The sequence below is a fragment of the Hemicordylus capensis genome, chromosome 2, assembly GCF_027244095.1.
Source record: "Hemicordylus capensis ecotype Gifberg chromosome 2, rHemCap1.1.pri, whole genome shotgun sequence".
NCBI lineage: Eukaryota > Metazoa > Chordata > Lepidosauria > Squamata > Cordylidae > Hemicordylus > Hemicordylus capensis.
This window is the reverse complement of record NC_069658.1, coordinates 107055236-107072807: the sequence shown is the minus strand read 5'-3', so window position 1 is coordinate 107072807 and position 17572 is coordinate 107055236. Positions and strand designations below refer to the sequence as shown.

Here is a 17572-nt window from a genome sequence, read left to right as displayed (position 1 = left end):
GATTTCTAAATGGCTGAGACATATAAAATGAAAGTGGACTGGACTCAACAGTAATCATTATTTCCCACAGAGTGCTGGAGGAGTCCGTAAGTCCCTGCCCGCCCAGTATGACAGCTGTCAGTCAGAAGCATATGGAACTTGCAACACTGAAGCCTCTGGGACTACAGCTTCATCACTCTAAATGACAGCTGTCATAAAGCTAGAATGAAGTATACAAGGCCTGTCCTATACTCTGTAACATATGCAAAAAGAAATTAGAAAAGAAATTAACCACCAATATTGCTAGTTTCCAAAATACTAGTACAAACCAGTTCCTGCTGCACTGAAGTGTAGAAGCATGGAAATCACTACAGGTACATGCAAGTTATGAATTAGTTGCTTTTATCTTTAACATTAGCAGTTATGTTGGTATCTCAAGAAACAAAACAGCAGGTGGGAGCCCTTGAGATTAGGGCTATTGAGTCCAACATTCTTGCAAATAAAATAAACTGAAATCTAGGATATAGTAAAATAAAAGACGCCAACTGAGATTTTAGGAGAAGAAATTTTATTTTAAAACGGCCAACATTTAACAAAAACAAAACAAAACACCGTTTCCCATTGCATACAGAAATACAGTAACTTATCACTGTGCTTAGTATATTGTCACTACAACATGTGTGTACACACACACACACACACACACACACACACACACACACACACACACTCACCCCCAACAATGTACTTATAAATAAGTGGAAAATGAATTTGCTGATCATTGTCACTGTCTCCACCACTAAGGTTTTAGTTGTTAAATTTGGAAGACATCTGTATAAGGATGGACAATTCCAGAACCAGTCTGTAATATAGTGTTATACTACTAGGATATGGTTAAAAAAATATAATTGACATGCAGTACAAAATATTTGAGAAAAATTAAGGTATAATTTTGTGGGTAGTCCTGCAAACTGTTCAGCAGCTGTCACCCACTTTTAACATAAAGGGCAGTTATGTCAACATTTCAAATAGGATGGTTTCCTGCCTTCCCTCCAGATCAAAGCAGAATGTAATAAAACCAGAAGACTTGGCATCCATTTGGGTGTTATAAAGATGCCAAGCCTATAAAACAGTTGGGATAAAACGGGGGTGAACAGGAAAAACTATGCACTGAGAGGCAGTTATAGAAGTTCTTTACATAGTTACATGAAAACTAAATCAAAGTAACAATATAAGAGATACAAAAGTATGTAGTGTTTTTGTTACACCAAAATATGTACCTTGGATTTTGAAAATGGCAAAACCAAAGCAATTCAACACCTGTGAAAAAGTCCACCACATATTGTCCATGTATTTGCTGTGAAGCCCTTGTGTCCATGTGAAGCTTGTGGTAAGCAATACTGTAGCATAAACACTTGTACTCTTGAACTGCAGAATGTTCGCACATCATGACTTGACTAATCCTTCCTATTGCATTTATTGAATACGGATGGCAGTGGAAATCCTATTGTATTTTTGTCATAATAACATGACCCTTCCACAAAGCACTTTCACAAAGTTACACTAATCATCTTCTCCACCAGCAAATAATGACCAAAGCTCCAAATATTGGGGGCAGAATCAAGGAACTGAATGCAACCAACTTGCATCTTGTAATCTTGCCCTAAATTTCTAATCTCCAAAATCCCCAAACTATCATGAATTATTTGATTTTTTTCCAAAAAGTAAAAATGATATAGATAGATCATCACCTGCAAGCAAAATGCTGAAGAAAGAGAAATGAGCCAGTGCACATAACCAAGTGCTTTCTTTGTTGCCTCAACTGCACCATGCACATGGTGAGCAGGTTATCAAGATTGGTTTGCCAAGAGCAGAAATTGGAATTTTGCATTCTACAAGCTCTCTAAAGTGGCTCAACTGCTGGCCTGCAAAAACTGCACTCTCTACACTCAGCTAACAACTCCAATGGCCCAAACAACGTGGGTTGTTTTAAACAGGGGGGGGGGGAGATTGCACAGAACATGCAAAGAACAATCATGTTAACTGGTCCCAATCCAATTACCACCAGCCTTTTCTTACATGCTTCATCTTCGTTTTTCTGGACCGAAGTTAGCACTTGATTTTGGAATATTTTGTTTGGGTGGTAATTTAGGGTAGTAATTTTGGATGGTAAATTTCTGAGATACTTTATGCCAACACCTAATTATTTGCCCAAGGCCATGCGCACAACTTACTGATAATTTGTTGGGTTTTGGACTTTGGATATGGGAAATCCAAGTTTAGATCAGCAATCTAGCTCCCACACTGCACTTCATTCACAGAACCCTTTGACTTCCTTTGATGGCATTCTTCATTGTGCAGCCCCAGCTGACTAGACGAAGTCTATAGTCTACAACATGTAAGCAATTGCTTTATAGCCACTTAATATGTTCTTTGCTCCATCCAGCAGGAGGATGGAGCAACCAACAGTTTTTATTTTTGTTTTACAATAGACATATGAAAAAAGAATGCACCTTAACTGTTCTGGAATAGCAGTGTTTCTCCTATACATTTGCCCAATAGCCTGTTAGAATGGAATAACTGCCATCTGCATATAACTGACTTCAGTGAGATCTGAGCTAAGGTTAAACCTATTAACCTGCATTAATACAACTATACCTTTCATTTCAGTGGCTGACATCCTAATGAAGCAAGCAAGGACCCAGCGAGAGGCTTTTCTTATTGCAACCAAAGGCTTGCCTGCTACTGTATTGCACATGTATTTATTATTATTATTATTATTTCTTGTTTACACAGACAGGTGTTATTGACTGGTTTGTTTTATCCAGACATCGAGTCCTTCCCAAGGACCTGGGATGCCAGAATTTTATTGTCAGTTGTTATAGATATCGTTGCAGAATATAGGCTGTTCCCAGTAAAGCTGCTTTTTGTAATTGGCTGATGGTGATTATTATTATTACATTTATATCCCACTCCTCCTCCAAGGAGCCCAGAGCGGTGTACTACATACTTGAGTTTCTTTCACAACAACCCTGTGAAGTAGGTTAGGCTGAGAGAGAAGTGACTGGCCCAGAGTCACCCAGCTAGTTTCATGGCTGAATGGGGATTTGAACTCTGGTCTCTCTGGTCCTAATCCAGCACTCTCACCACTACACCACGCTGGCTGCACACGTGGCAGCGATTTTTGCTGACCTCTGCTTCTGTATGGAAGTGTTCAGTACTTTCCAAAAATATGTTCCTGAAGATTATATAGCTCTCAGGGACATATTTTTGGAAGGCACAAAGCACTTCAGAGGCAAGGAAGGTCAGTAAAAATTGTCCCCCACCCCCGTGTGCACTGTGGAAACAGGGAACCCTCTGGCTGCAAGGATATAACCTCCTACCATGTCCTCACTTCATCAGGATGTCAGTCACTCTTGAATTTTACTACAGTGGAAGGAAGGACTATGAATTGTTTATTCATTACTGGCTTAGTAGTAAATAAGTACAGATGATCAACTTTTTGCGTTGATCTAAATTGAAATTATTTATATTAATGTGCTGCACACATTTCCCATTTTTCACTGCATATTGCAACAAAATGCAAATGCTGAAAGACAAATTCCTTCCTTGCATCTTCTGAATCATGGGGCAGTGGCAATTTATCTGTTTGGACTTATTTTTGATACTGTGCATACCATTTTATTCTATAATAAATGAGAGAACAGTAGCATAATATTTGACCATTATTTTGCACTGTGTGAAAAATGCATTATTTAAATAAACTCCCACTTTAGTGAAATTCACAGGTTTACATAACCAATACTGAAGTTGACAAAGGTTTGTTTTATTCTACTTGCCAGTGCTACTTGGATAGATGAAAAACTCTTGCACTGAAATTAATGGAGGTTGTGAAGCAGCAGAGAAGTGGTCGATTACACCCACTGGATTACTAAGAAGTTAGCATTTGTAAGCAGTAAACAATCTGCCTGAAAATTTATGTTGTAATAAAACAGATAGAAAACGAGCTTTTTCAAAAGAAAAAATGGAAAACAAAGCTGAATATAAATGAGATGTAGGAAAATCTCATTTGCCCTTTGCAGAAATGAGGGGAAAATATTTAATTTTCTGGCATTTTGTGTCACATATGCTATTTGCATTAAGTTTACAATATTATATAGTGGAAATAGCCATGCTTTTTTCAGAGCATATATCCATCCATGAATTATTTATCAAGTGTATACCAGGTACTTGGTCATAGTTAGATAAGTTATGTCTGTAATCCCCCCAAATGCTGCTGTTGTGCATCCTCTACTCATTTCAACATTTTCATAATAATCCATATAAAAATCTTCTTGTTCCATAACAGTATCTCACCATTGGTTCTCTTGACTAAAGATATGATTCAGTCAAACTTAAGCACCTTTGAAGTCTTAATGTCTAAGCATGTGCTGACATTAATGGGTTCTAAACTACAATCCTATGCACACTTACTTAGATCTGAGTATACATGCAGAATTTTGTGCCACACAGTGCTTAACTCTGGCTAGATCACACTCCATGTAAACAAAAAGTACTGGCTGCATCCAGTCTGCTCTGGGAGATAAATACATCCTGCCTGCTCTAGGAGATAATATAATATTTTGCCCCATAAAACTGGATCTATATGTGGTCTTTGTGTCTCAAGTCCTGTTGCAATTTGATATAATAACTAGAACAGCAGAAGACATCAGTAATTCATGCCAGCACGTGGGACATGATCCCAAGTCCCCCTTTCAGGAACATTCAGGTGTAATGAGGCAAGTGTTTCGCAATCTACAGGATTAGGCCCACAGTTACTTAGCAGAGAACTACTTTGATTTATGATACAAAATAAATTTTGTGTGTGTTTGCACCTGTGTGCAGAACAAGAGCAAAAGACAGATTTTTAAAAGCTGTTAACCAGTTGCAGCATTAGTTAGATGGCTAAACGGTGTTAAGAGACCATTGTTAGGCATTTAAATATTTACACATCATTCACTATAAGGGTAAAAAAGTACTAACTCACTAGATATTCTATGCCCTGAGTAAAGTAGCACTACAAATTAGAAGTCACAAGGAAGAGTCAAGATACCACTGACCTTGATATAGATATGGAAAGCATAAGCTGACGGATGCTTATTTCCTTCATTTGACAATAGTGCAGTGCTTTGTTTGCAGAAATGGCAGGATGGAATCCAGGCACTGGAATCTGGACTTAACTATTGGAAGCTTTAATTTCCTTCAGATTTTTTGAATTTCCTCTTGAAATAAAGTCAGTCTAGATTAATTGATACAGTTTTTGCTTTTCAAACACCAAGTTTGAGGTTGTTGATAAAAGCATGCTCAACTGAAGACATGACCTTATCTCAGTTTTGGGGAGGTAGTCAAAGTGTTTTGAAAAAGCCCACTTCTCCCACTGTCACAATACATTCTTCATCAGATATCTCTTTAGAACATCACACATTAAATCCAATGAGAAAGGAGGGAAAGATGCGTCCAACACACAGTAGCTTTGTCTTCCACCTAAAAATGTGTGTATTTAAAACACTTCTCAGTAGTGAATTCCTCTCCCTTTTCTTTAATATCAAAAGTATCTTAATTTCCACAGAAGTGCTGTCAGTGAAAGAGAATGTGTCTAAGTGCTTTTAAAAGTCACATTCATCTTTCACTAAGTTGATCTTGAGATGTCTCGAGCACATATAATCTGACAGTCAAATTTTCAGCATTACAGTAGAAGAAACTAAAAACTTTCCAACTTTTAATCTTTCTGGTTTTCAGGTTCAATTCTCTGTTCTGCATTTTGGTTTGGAATGGGAACAAAAACTCTTTTTCTTTTGTCCAAAATTGTCATCACTTTTGATGGAAACCACAGAGGACCATCAAAAACTGTTTACAGGATTTGTGTTTATAGGAAAAAGCCAACAGTACTTACTTGGAACTGTTACAAATTGCATTATTTCAAGGAGGTAGGCCAAGGAAAGGTAATTCTATTATACAGTTCATATTCTTATTATCTGACATCATTATCACAAGGAGAGAGAGATGCAAAGTGTGAAGTGGATTTCACGTATAAGGGTGAAACTAACAGCGTCACAATATTAATGTGATTTCTTCTTTTACACCAGTCTGCTACATAAAACTAAGTAACTAATAATAAATTATGTGTGGATTATAAAAGTGTTACTTGATTCTTGAATATTAAAACAAAAAACTGTAACTCTGCCAAACGATGTAATAAGCAGAAGAATGTAGATTAGCACATTACAGAACAACATGAATAAATGGCTTCCAGTGGTGTTGGCTGCAATTACACATACCATGGTAAACCCAGGTTCATTACATCACCACTGTATTATCTACAAAGTCAGAGATAACTATCCTGATCCTTCTGCTATCTGCTTCCTCAAATTTACATCATGCAAAAAGGAGGAATGGGAGGGGTGTTCTTAACTCTTGTCAAGAAAGCTCATCAGAGGGGTGACCAAGCCTCTGGACCCATGTTTCTCTCCATGAAGACGAGGAAGTAGTATTCACACAGGCATTTTCCATTGATTTAAGATACAGAATTACAAAACCAAGCAAAATATGTTTCAACGTATTTACCATAGCTCAAATGTTCCTATGGTGGGAAAAATATCAGTGCTAAATATTCTGTTAAAACTGATGTGAAAAGCTAGCGCAGATTCAGCCATTTCACAACTAAGTCGCTTTACATACTGTCTATTTTGTCCCAGTAAACAGCCTATATGAGCTGAAGAGTCAATTGCTGATTCAGCACTAGTCAGTGTGCACATTACTGCAGATATCATTATGCATTATTTAACAGTTGTTTGCTTGTGTTGACCTCATTGTTTAATACTGTTAAATGGGATTCTAATTTCTGAAGTGTCATGTAACGTCCACTAATACTTACAATTCATTTTCACCAGAAAGTTGTCACAGCAAGATCTGATCAAGTGTATGAAGAAAAACCGAACAAAGGCAGTTGTTCACATACCAAACAATGTGGTGGTGCAAGAGGAGAGACGATCTAATACTTCCTAAATCCTTAAACATGCAAAAATATTGCCCAATATACTTTGATGACATTATCTGTATTAACTCACCCAAAATACTGCAAGAATGAATAAGTGCTTGGTCCTGAATGGATGAAGCCAGGTGTTTCCCCAGGAGCACCCTGGTTCAATTATTAAGTTTGAATATCTTGACCTCTGACATGCTAAATGCTCAATCTAGCATTATTTAGCTCTGCAGAGCTGTGCTAGGTGACTTTTAATGTATGGTAATCACCAATGCCCCATGGCACAGCTAAATAAAATCCGTCTGCTGCATTAATAGCCTTTTCCCAGTCTAAGGCTTAAAAAAAACCAATCAAATTAAAAGTAAGTGATCACACTTGCAGGGATTCTCAGTTGTTATCGGTCTCTAAGGAATGATCTCAGAAGACTTTCCCACAGGCCATTCAAAGGATACCAGCAGGGAGGAAAATATTAAAAATATTTGCTTTGTGTGTGAATCTAAACAACTCTTTAGGTTTTAAAGGGAGACATGACCCCACCCCATGAACCATGTCCATTTACTTAGTTTTTACTTTGCCTGAAATGTTATCTTCAGTGGAAGAGATATTCTTATTTGCCTTTCAGTCTCCACTGAAATTATTAAACAATTGTTAGAATATTCCTATGAATCTTAAAAAGGTATCCTTCCCCAGCCATCCGGGTTAGGTCTCTTAAACACCCATTAATAATCTCACATTTATTCTGTCTGCTACTCAGGCAAGTTTAAAATCTGGCGCTACATTACCCTTTGAAGCTGGAGGACTTGGAAGACTGCAGACCTGGATTTTGGTCTGTGCACACAATTCCTACATCTATCACTGTGAGGTAAAATGCACATTTGAGGGCAGAGTTTGACCTTACATCTATGATAATGGAAGGGCTGCCAAATTTAATAAGTAGAGTTATCTCTATTTATATATAGCTCCAGGGAATCTAGCTGGGACTTCAGTTTAAAAATCAAGTGGAAAGCAAAAATAGATTTCAAGTCACGTTTCACTATTATCTTTGAAAGCTTTCATAAAATCAATCCAGCTCAACCAAAGAGGGAATTATCTGCCCATCATGAACAACCTCCTTTATTGCAGTCCCACTTCACATATCTTCTCCTCTCCCTTGCACATTTATTTGGATAAAATTGAGGAATGGCAAAACTGAAAGAGGCAAATGGTGTAAATCCACTATGTGCTGGTGTTGCACACCCTCCACTGATTTAAGTGAGGCTTGCAGGGGATGATTCCACTGAAGTGAACGGATGCACTCACTCCCACTGCTTAGAGGACTGTTCTCTAACTGAAGACATCATAAAAATAAAATGTAATTATATGAAGAACAATGCTGCCTAAGTTACTCTGTGTTTCTGGTAATGTTACAGTGTGCATTAAAAGTCCAAATGTGAGAAGCTTCATCTTTCTGATAATAGAGCAGCTACAACAAGAGATCTATACCTGCTTAAAGAAGCTTAGACAGAGATGGTATTAAATAAATACTGACCTATTCCTACGGGGACATATTGAATTTCTTTCTCTTCCAATCAGCTTCAGACTTTGTGAAAGCTGGAGAGATCACTTAAGCATCATTATTTATCTTTTGGCAAATTAATTAGTTGCAATACTTGCACAGGATTTAAACTAACCACGGCACTACACCAAGGCTGCACAACTGTGGCCCTCCAGTTGTTTTTGGACTACAACTTCCATAATTTCCAGCCACAGTAGCCAATGGTCAGGGAATTGTAGTCCAACATCTGCAGGAAGGCCGAAGCTGTAGAGTCCTGCTCTACTGACCTGATGGATGATGGAGTCAGTCTTTGGATAATGTCCATATTTTTCTGCTCAGACTACTTTACTGCCTAGAAAAGCAACCGCACACATTTTCCCTGTTTGTGAAAGGAAAACAGGCACAAAGATTGTGACTGGAAATGTTTCACTAATACCCGGCCCTAATTTGTTGGTACACTGGGTGAAAATCTGAAGTGGAAAATTATTTCCAGACAAGCTGTATTTGCTTTGTGGCACTGGAGAGCACATGCACAGACACACACATGCCTCTACAGTCATTAGTACTATCCTATGTTATTAGTTCAATCCAGGGGCTTCTCACACACAATTTCCAATGAGGCAATTCCCTACTAACTGTAATGTGCAAAACAGCACCAGGCACACATGTTCACTGAGCATACAAAGCAACTGTTAGGACTAAGTACCAACCTAAGTGAGCTTTGTGTGTGCTTTAGTATACATGTAGCTTCAGATTATCTGTATTGAGTGTGTCAAGTGGGCTGCCCTCATGCATTTTGCATGGTTTTACTAAACAGTTTAGAAATCTGAAATGTAGGTCAGCACTTAAGAAATACCAGCACACGTCAACCATATTTCATTGTGCTGTTAGCAAAGCAATAAAGAATAAAAGTTTGATTACAAGAAATTAATTGCCTCTCCACCCACTTAACACGTTATGGATGTATAAACAGCAAAAGGCCACTAGGAGGATGTGAAACAGAACAGCCCTCCTCAATGAGAAAAACCACCATGTTCACAGGGGAAAGACTTAGTTGTTGTTGTTTGAATAAACACAAAAACAGCCAGCAGTCACCTCAATTGTTTTCATCCTAAATATCTGTAGTGGTTTATCTATGGCATGTCATATTTATGAGGCTGCACACAGTTTTGTAGTGTTCACAATACAGTTGGAAAGATACATCAACACTAGTTTTAGCAAATGAAAATAAATAAAAATAGGACAGGAATGAAGAACTGTACATAATCACAGATCTGGTGTGTGCGTGCGTGCGCACTAAATGAAAGTATAAATCATAGTACTGTGAGGTCTTCAAAGCAATTCAAATGTGAACTGGAAACAGGTTAACTGCAGCCTGAACATTTATGGAAGAGCCGAGGTGCAATGAAAGCAATGCAATACAATGAAAAGTCTCTTACTCAAAACCAATCTGGCCAAAAAACAGTGTGCACTGATGTTCTAGATTATTCTAGATGATTATCTATTGTCTTCAATGGCAAATGCTTCTGATTAGGAAAGGAAATTAAAAAGGTATGTTCATTTTCAATCAATATACCCAGCTATCTGTTTTCCTGGCACACTATTTGTGTTAGCTACTTAAAACTTCTATTCATCTTAATTTAAGTGGGCGGGGGGGGGGATAGATTTTTAAAACCCTTTATACTAGAATCAAAAAGTCTGCATTAGGATGACACGTGCTATCCTACACAAAAACATAAATGCAGAAAACCTTTAAATGATCAACACCAGGGTGCTTTCAAAAATATAAATTAAACTAAAGCCATAATTGGCAGATGCAGATCAGCACTGACAAAGAAGGGTGAAAAGTGCCAGGTGCCACTATGTGCACCTGTGTTTGAAAAGAATATTGCACTAAACAAGAGACCCTGCAGGTTTTTTTTTTTAAAATCTCCTCCTTCACTGACCTAGAAAAGAAACCAGCCATTTTCTGTATGCACCAGCAAACCTTGCCTGCTCTACATCCCTGCATGTTGATAAAACGTGATCGATGAACCTGTATTCCACTTCCAGACCAACAGAGTCCTGCACAGGTGCACGTTTCAGGCGTTTTGTTTCTTGAGTGTAGCCTTGTTTGCTGGATTCAATCAAGCCATCAACATCCATGGCTTGGGTGACATGGCCAAACACAACACCAGGAAGAGAGTCATTCAAAGTCCCATCACTGTTTTCTGCCGCTGTTGACCAGATGCTTGGAAGTGGAAGTTTGTTCTTTAAGTGGTGCTGAAGGTAGAACACATGCCGTCTAAAAAGGGAAGTTAAAGGGGGGTGGGTGGGAATCAGACTTTTAGCACTTTGAATAATATGAAAACTACCAATTATAGAAGAGTTTCATCTCCCCTCACCCCAGGGGTGTGGCGAGGGCTGAGAGACAGTCTGACTGGCGGCTCCCCTGCTGTGGCCCCTCTAATTTTTTTCATCACTGTGTGGAATGAATTTTGTTCTGGGCAGCAGTATCAAGGCAGTGTGTGTGCACCTGCATTCAGAATGGGCTCTTCCTGATTCAACCTGAGCGGGATCTAAAATGAACTGAGTGGACATCAAAAAACTTGTGAGTGTGTGCACGTGTGCACGCCTTAGAAGGAACAGTGCTCCCCTGCCCCCTGGGTGTTCCTTCAGGTACACAAAGTGCATGCATGCCCAAGCCACGCCTCCTGAACCCAACATTAGATGCAGAGTGGGATGGGCCAATGCCAAGATTGTGGCTGTGACAGTCCCGGCCGAGTTTCATTTCCCCTGTGAGCAGTTGGTGGAGTCACTGAAAGGGAGCTCCTTTCCAGGGAGTGGTGCTACTCATACCCTAGTAGCAGCACATGGTCAGTACCTATGTTTGGGTCAGCAAACCCAGGAAACACATGATTAAGCCAGGCGAGGCATCCATTGCTGAAATTGGGTGCTGCAAGCATGGAAAGTCCTCCAAAGTCCAGCATGATTTGTGCTGCCAGTAGACTGGAAAGTCTCATGACATCAGCAGTTGCCCTCTGATTGGCCATGAAGGAGCAGGAGGTGGGCCCAACCCTGTTGAAGCTGCTCCAATTATAGAATGATAGTCTGTCCTTTGCAGAGGGGCACATTCATGAATGGCAGCCCCTTTAGTCACATCTCTCTATTGTTTCCAGGCCTGCTGGGTCCCCATTGCTGGGCAGAAAAGGTAAGTGGATCTACACAACTAGAAAAGGAGGCTAGGAGAGTTCTCCTCTCCCCCTACCTTGGTTAAAAGCAGGATACAAAAGCTGTATTACCCTACTTTGAGCAACCTGGGTTGGAGTGGTTTTTGTGAGTTTACACAATCATGCAAACCAGGACAGCCCACCTTCTCTCCTGATTTTGATGATTGTGAACAAACCTATTGTTTACTTACCAATCCTGAATATCAAAGGGCATATATAAATCTTCTCACTGGCTTCCCTACACCTGTGGCAGGAGGCTTACTGAACCTGCAAAACCTTTAATGTTGGCAGTGCCTCAACCATAGCCAACCATCCACAACTGTGCCCTCCCTTTTCACACTCTTAATCTTGGTTAAGCACTGACATTGATCAGTGTTTGTTAACCAGCATGAAATCCTTGTTTCAAATCCTGGACAAGACGGAATGCTAGTTATAATTAACCATAGTAAACAGCAATGCAGATGGTTAACACATGGTCACTAAGACTTGCTCAAGACATCTTCCGATAGGCTGGATAGAAAATACTGAAGCTTGGATGGGCACCAAAGTAAAAACTATATTATGTATTATAGTAAAAACCTTTGCTGTGTGAGCCATAGATCTAAAATAGAGTGTAATAAATCAAAAGGAAACTGTGACTCATTACAAAGCAACTAAGGTTCAATAACCTGTACAAACAGCAGCATGACCACTTTAAATTGCTCCATGAGGTTCCTGCCTTCATTTATTTATTTAATACATTTCTATATTGACCACTAACCAAAGTCTCTAGGGGGTTAACAACAGCCTGAAAGGGTAACCTTAACACTAACTGCCTTAATAATGGAAGTCATTTGTGTGATGTTCATGAAGATATAGACATTTTCTTCATCTCACCACCAAATAGCACCATGAACATGATTTGCAATGTGGAGAAATTCATCAGACCTAAGTTGCAAATATTATCCTTCAGCCCCATATCTTTAAATACCTGCCCTTACCTGTGACACCACAGGGATTCATGCCCTGGATAAGTATTAATTAAATTGGTGCAAAGCTCCACTTCTTCCTTTAGAAGAAGAGGATGATCTGGTCTTTGTTCTTCCACACAGGCAGCTTCTACTTCATCATTTTCTTCATCTTTTGGAAGACTGGGTACTTGTTGATTAACCAGCTGATTATGCATCTGTACATTACAGTCATTCACAGTTCTGCCAATCAAGGACTTTAATAAAAACTGGCGGTAGTGGAATCCACTATGGTCAGAAACATGCATGGAAACCCAGTGTTTGGTGGAAGAAAGTTCATCAAGAAGAATCTGAAAATCAAAAGCAAACAGTAAAATTAAGCTGTCCATCAAAACAAGATGACCAGCTTTCCCCTCAATCTTTCAGTTTTCTTTTATGTCAGCTCTCTGAGGCCCTCTGCTACTGAGGCAAGAACAAAAGGTAGCAAAATAACGTATTTGAAGACGTGGGCTTTGCTAACCAACACCTCTCATACAGTTATGATCTAGGGCATTTTAAAAGTAGACAAAATGAATTCAAAGTTACATCCTCAAGTATTTTTGACATACAGGTGTGTGAATCCCAGATTAGTGAGCTCAAAGGTTGAAAATCAAACACATCCATTGCTTCTCGGCCACCTTCCCAAACCATACATTTTACTTTCAAATTAGAAATGTAAAGAAGTTTTGTTTATCCTTTGAAGTCCATGTTTAGGTGGAGCTTATAGATACATATTCAAAGTCTGATATTGCAAATTTATCAGCCTTTGTTGCTTTGAAAACCTTTTAGACCCCTCTTTCCCCTCCAACAACTGAGGGGTTGGGAACCTACCCTTTTTGGTAGGAATCTGTGGACTTTCAGCAAGGCTTTTCTACTGTTTCTATTCTTATCATCATCTAGCTCCTGTATTCTTCCAAAGAAAACCACAGGGCTCTGTGGGCGCCAGGAGTCGAAATCGACTTGATGGCATACTTCACCTTTTAGCTACCTAACCCATGTCTGGCCTTTCCCTGTAAGTTCCATTTCAATTAGGTGAGAATCTACAGTCCCTTTCAAAGAGCCTTTCAGTACCCATGTAACCATGACCACATTTCCCCTTCTAGCTTTTCCCATCATTCTCTTCCAATCCATTGCTCATACTCGTTTATTAGTTACTTAGCTATCCTCTAAGTAACTAAAAAACCAATATGAGCAATGGATTATAGAATATATTTTTATCACTTCTCAAAAGGTACATCTATACAACAACTGCTGATTCAGCACTTCATAAGCAAAGCATTCTGGGATCTGAGAGCTCAGAATAAAAAGTTCTATCCAAAGTTTAAAGCAGACTAGTTGGTGGCACGGAATGGCTGCTGGGAGAAAGAGTGACAGCAACTAGAAATATTCAGGTAGGACTTCAACATTTCTTTGCTTTTTTTAGGACAGCAGAAAGAATAAGTATGTGACCTGAATGTTCTTCACAGATGCAATTATTCCTAAATCACCTATGACTGGGACCCCTTCCAGCAATTAGATGACCCACTTCAACTAGTTTCATTGGATTTGTAGATTCATGGGATTCAATAGTCCTCTTCATAGAGCGCAGTGGCACTCACAGTTACAGCTCAGAAAGCAGGGAGGAAGTCCTACCCCATTGCTGTTACTCACCCTCTCCAGCCAGCCGATCAAGTTACAGTTCAATCTGTCTGCAGGGGAAATGCCGTAAATGGTGCTGGTGTATCCGTGCACCAGCAACGTGGAGCGATCCAGGTTGCTGCTCACAGAAGCGCCAGCTATCATGATTATGGTGCTTTCCCCTTCAGACAAATGGAGTCATAACCATGAGCAGCTGGCTGGAGGGGTGAGTGACAGCTCTCGGACAGGACTTGCTCCTCACTTTCCAAGATGTAACTATGAGCACTGCTGCATTCTATAACACCTGAAGAGGGTTAATATCTTGGATGAAGAGAAACAGAGAAGGCGGCAGGGGTTCAGAGGCTCTAATTGTGCTTTTGGGTTAAAATGTCATGATTCAGAAGGCAACTGAGGGCTGCAATCAGAGGAAATTCAGGGAAATGAGTTCTAGATATCAGTCAGAGTAGCCAGTGAGCGTATCTTTGAGAACAGCACCTCCTTCTAAGCTAGGCACCTAGCCTTTAGGAGGTACTCAGGATGATGACAGGTAGATATTTATGATTTTTGTGAACCGCCCTAAGCTATTCTGTAAGGGCGTTCTAAAAATTGAACAAATAAAATAAATAATAGAAGGATGCTAGACAATGCTGTGGAAGCAAGATGTGACTATCTCACTCCTTGTAAATTGGCATCTTCAGAACATAGGAAGCTGCCATATAGTAGCCAACTCTTTGGTCCATCTTAGCTCAACATTGTCTACATTGATTGGCAGCAACTTTTCAGGTTTCAGACAGGGGTCTTTCCTAGCCCTATCTGGTGATGCCAGGGATTGAACTTGGGATCTTCTGCATGCAAAGCATGTGATCTATTATGGAGCTATGCCCCCACCCTTACTAGGCTATGGCCCCAGAATGATAGATGAAGTCAAGGTCAGCAAATTCTGCAACACCTAAAGAGTACACTGTTGAGCTTGGGCTCCCTCCATGCATGAAGATCCTTATGACCCAGAAAGTGAAGAAGAGGCTGTTTCCCCAATAACTTAAGAAAAGGCAGGGAGGGTTGACAGCTCTACCAGTCAAAGGGAAGGGTGGGAAAGTAAAACCTAGCCCTGAAGAGCTACCAGGAAAGAGTTCCATCACTTCCCCCTGGTAGTTTTCAGGTACAAAAGTGACACCCGTCCACATCATATTATAACAATGCATGCAATAGAACAAGATGCCATTTTGAAACCACTGGAAGTTGCGTACAACTACCAACAAATGAGCAGTGTGCCTACTGAGCCTACACATGTCACTTTGCAAAAGCAACCCTCCAGCTATGGCAACCACTACTTTCCCCAGGTTCACATGTTTGTCTACAGTCATTGCTGAACCTGGGGGGAGTGTCTTCCCGTGATTTGAAACACTAGGTGGGCAGCACTTCAAATCATGGCAAAAAAACTCCCCAGGTTCAGGACTTGGCTCTGCAGACAAGTGCTGAACCCAGGGAAAGCAGGGGGCATTATTATGGAGCACATCAGCAGACCTCCAGTCCCCCAGTACCTGCGTACAACATAAAACACCCAGTTTAATAAATTCTGAAGAGAGCCAATACAGATTAAGCAGCAATGTTCAGTGACATCCTGGATTAAACACTATATAACACTTGCCCAAATTTACTGAAACAAGCCTTGCTAAGTGATCAATTTTTTCAAATCAAATTTTAAAATATAAATCTTTACACTCCCCCTTTTGGGGTGGGGGGAGGGATTAAGTAGCAGAGGCTGCCAGTCTGCCTGACTTTCTCTTGGGGCCTGTGACACACTTTTCTGGTTATTACGGAATGTCCTTATTCTTGAAGGTCCTCAGGTGACAAGATAGGGATGGAGAGGGTATCCGTAAAATAACTTCCCTGCAAGGAGCTGAGCACAGCTTATTGCATTTGCACAGTCAGCACCCTTCCTTTGGAAATGCACGGCAGGGCAGCGGACGATGGTGGAGATGAAAGACTGCAGCGTCAAACAGAGCTATTGTGGAAGGTCAACATGCCTGCATAATATAAAGGCACTAAGCTTGCTTTGCCAACAAGAAATTACAATGTGAAAATCATTAGAATATTGTCCTTTTAAATCTTAGATTGGGGCATGAATCAACAGCTTCCAACTTGCTTGTACAATCCATTTTAGAGAGTACCCTGAGTACTGCCCCGAAGGGGTGGAATTAGCTGCTTTTCCAACAGGCCTTTCTGTTCCTGTTGATAAGACATTTTTTAAGCCTGTCAGCCATGTTCCAGCTGTTTGAAATCATGCAAAATCATTAAACCAGGATAACCTGAGCTGAAGGGTGTCCTTAGATATTCGAAAAGTGCTTATAAATATCTCTATGGTTTTTCTAAATTGTTTGATCTCTTTGAACCTATACCAATACACTATTTGCATTTTAACAAAGCATACCATCTTTGGAGAATACAAGCAGTTGAAAGCCCAAGAATTAAGGTATTAAAATGTGTTGCACAGTACTATTTCTTTTATGCTAACAGAAGCCCTTATGGTTTGTATGAATACATAATTTATCCCCATCGCTCTTCTCCACCTTCCACATTCTCAATTTCCTTTGTTAAGTATTCGAGCTACCTACCAATAACGATTAATACTCAGTGGAATTGTTAGTTTGGTCTAGTCTTTGCATGAATTAGCTCAATACAGTTTATACCATTATTTAACTACATTCTATTCCATACATATGGAACTGGCAGACATCCAGCACAGCGTTAGGAGGGCAGAGCAAGAATTGCACCCTTGCAGCAAGGACTGCTCCAAACTCAGCCAAAGGCTCAGCAAAAGCATCAGAGAACACAAGCGGATTTATTTATTTATTTATTTATTTATACATTTCTATACCGCCTATCGTTAACCCCAAGGCGGTTTACAAAAATTAAAACATACAATAAAAGCAGTAAAAACATCAAGCAATAAAAAATCAAGCTAAAAACATATAAACAAGCATAAAAACACGACAACAGATAACAGATAAAAACAGAGAAGCCGCAGTAAAAACGATCATGTAAAAGCCTGGGTAAAAAGCCAAGTCTTTAAAAGCTTTCTAAAAGCCGTGATGGAGTCTGAGGAACGAATGGCCACTGGGAGAGCATTCCAGAGTCTAGGGGCAGCAACAGAGAAGGCCCTGTCCCGAGTGCACGAAAGCCGGGCCTCCCTCATTGTCGGCACCCAGAGCAGGGCCCCCTCAGA

The 17572-nt window shown here is 39.9% G+C and overlaps 1 protein-coding gene across 2 annotated transcripts in view; it reads right to left on the bottom strand.

Annotated features, from left to right (window-relative positions):
- Positions 1 to 525: 525 nt before the first annotated feature.
- Positions 526 to 17572, bottom strand: part of PTAR1 (protein prenyltransferase alpha subunit repeat containing 1) — a 54844-nt gene continuing 37797 nt past the window's right edge. For both annotated transcript variants that reach the window (XM_053295703.1, XM_053295704.1), the window contains exons 6-7: positions 12724 to 13040; positions 526 to 10818 (exon numbers count right to left, since the gene is read on the bottom strand). In XM_053295703.1, coding sequence (XP_053151678.1) covers positions 10473 to 10818; positions 12724 to 13040 — 663 coding nt within the window. In that variant the 3' untranslated portion in view covers positions 526 to 10472. The remainder of the gene's footprint in view (positions 10819 to 12723; positions 13041 to 17572) is intronic.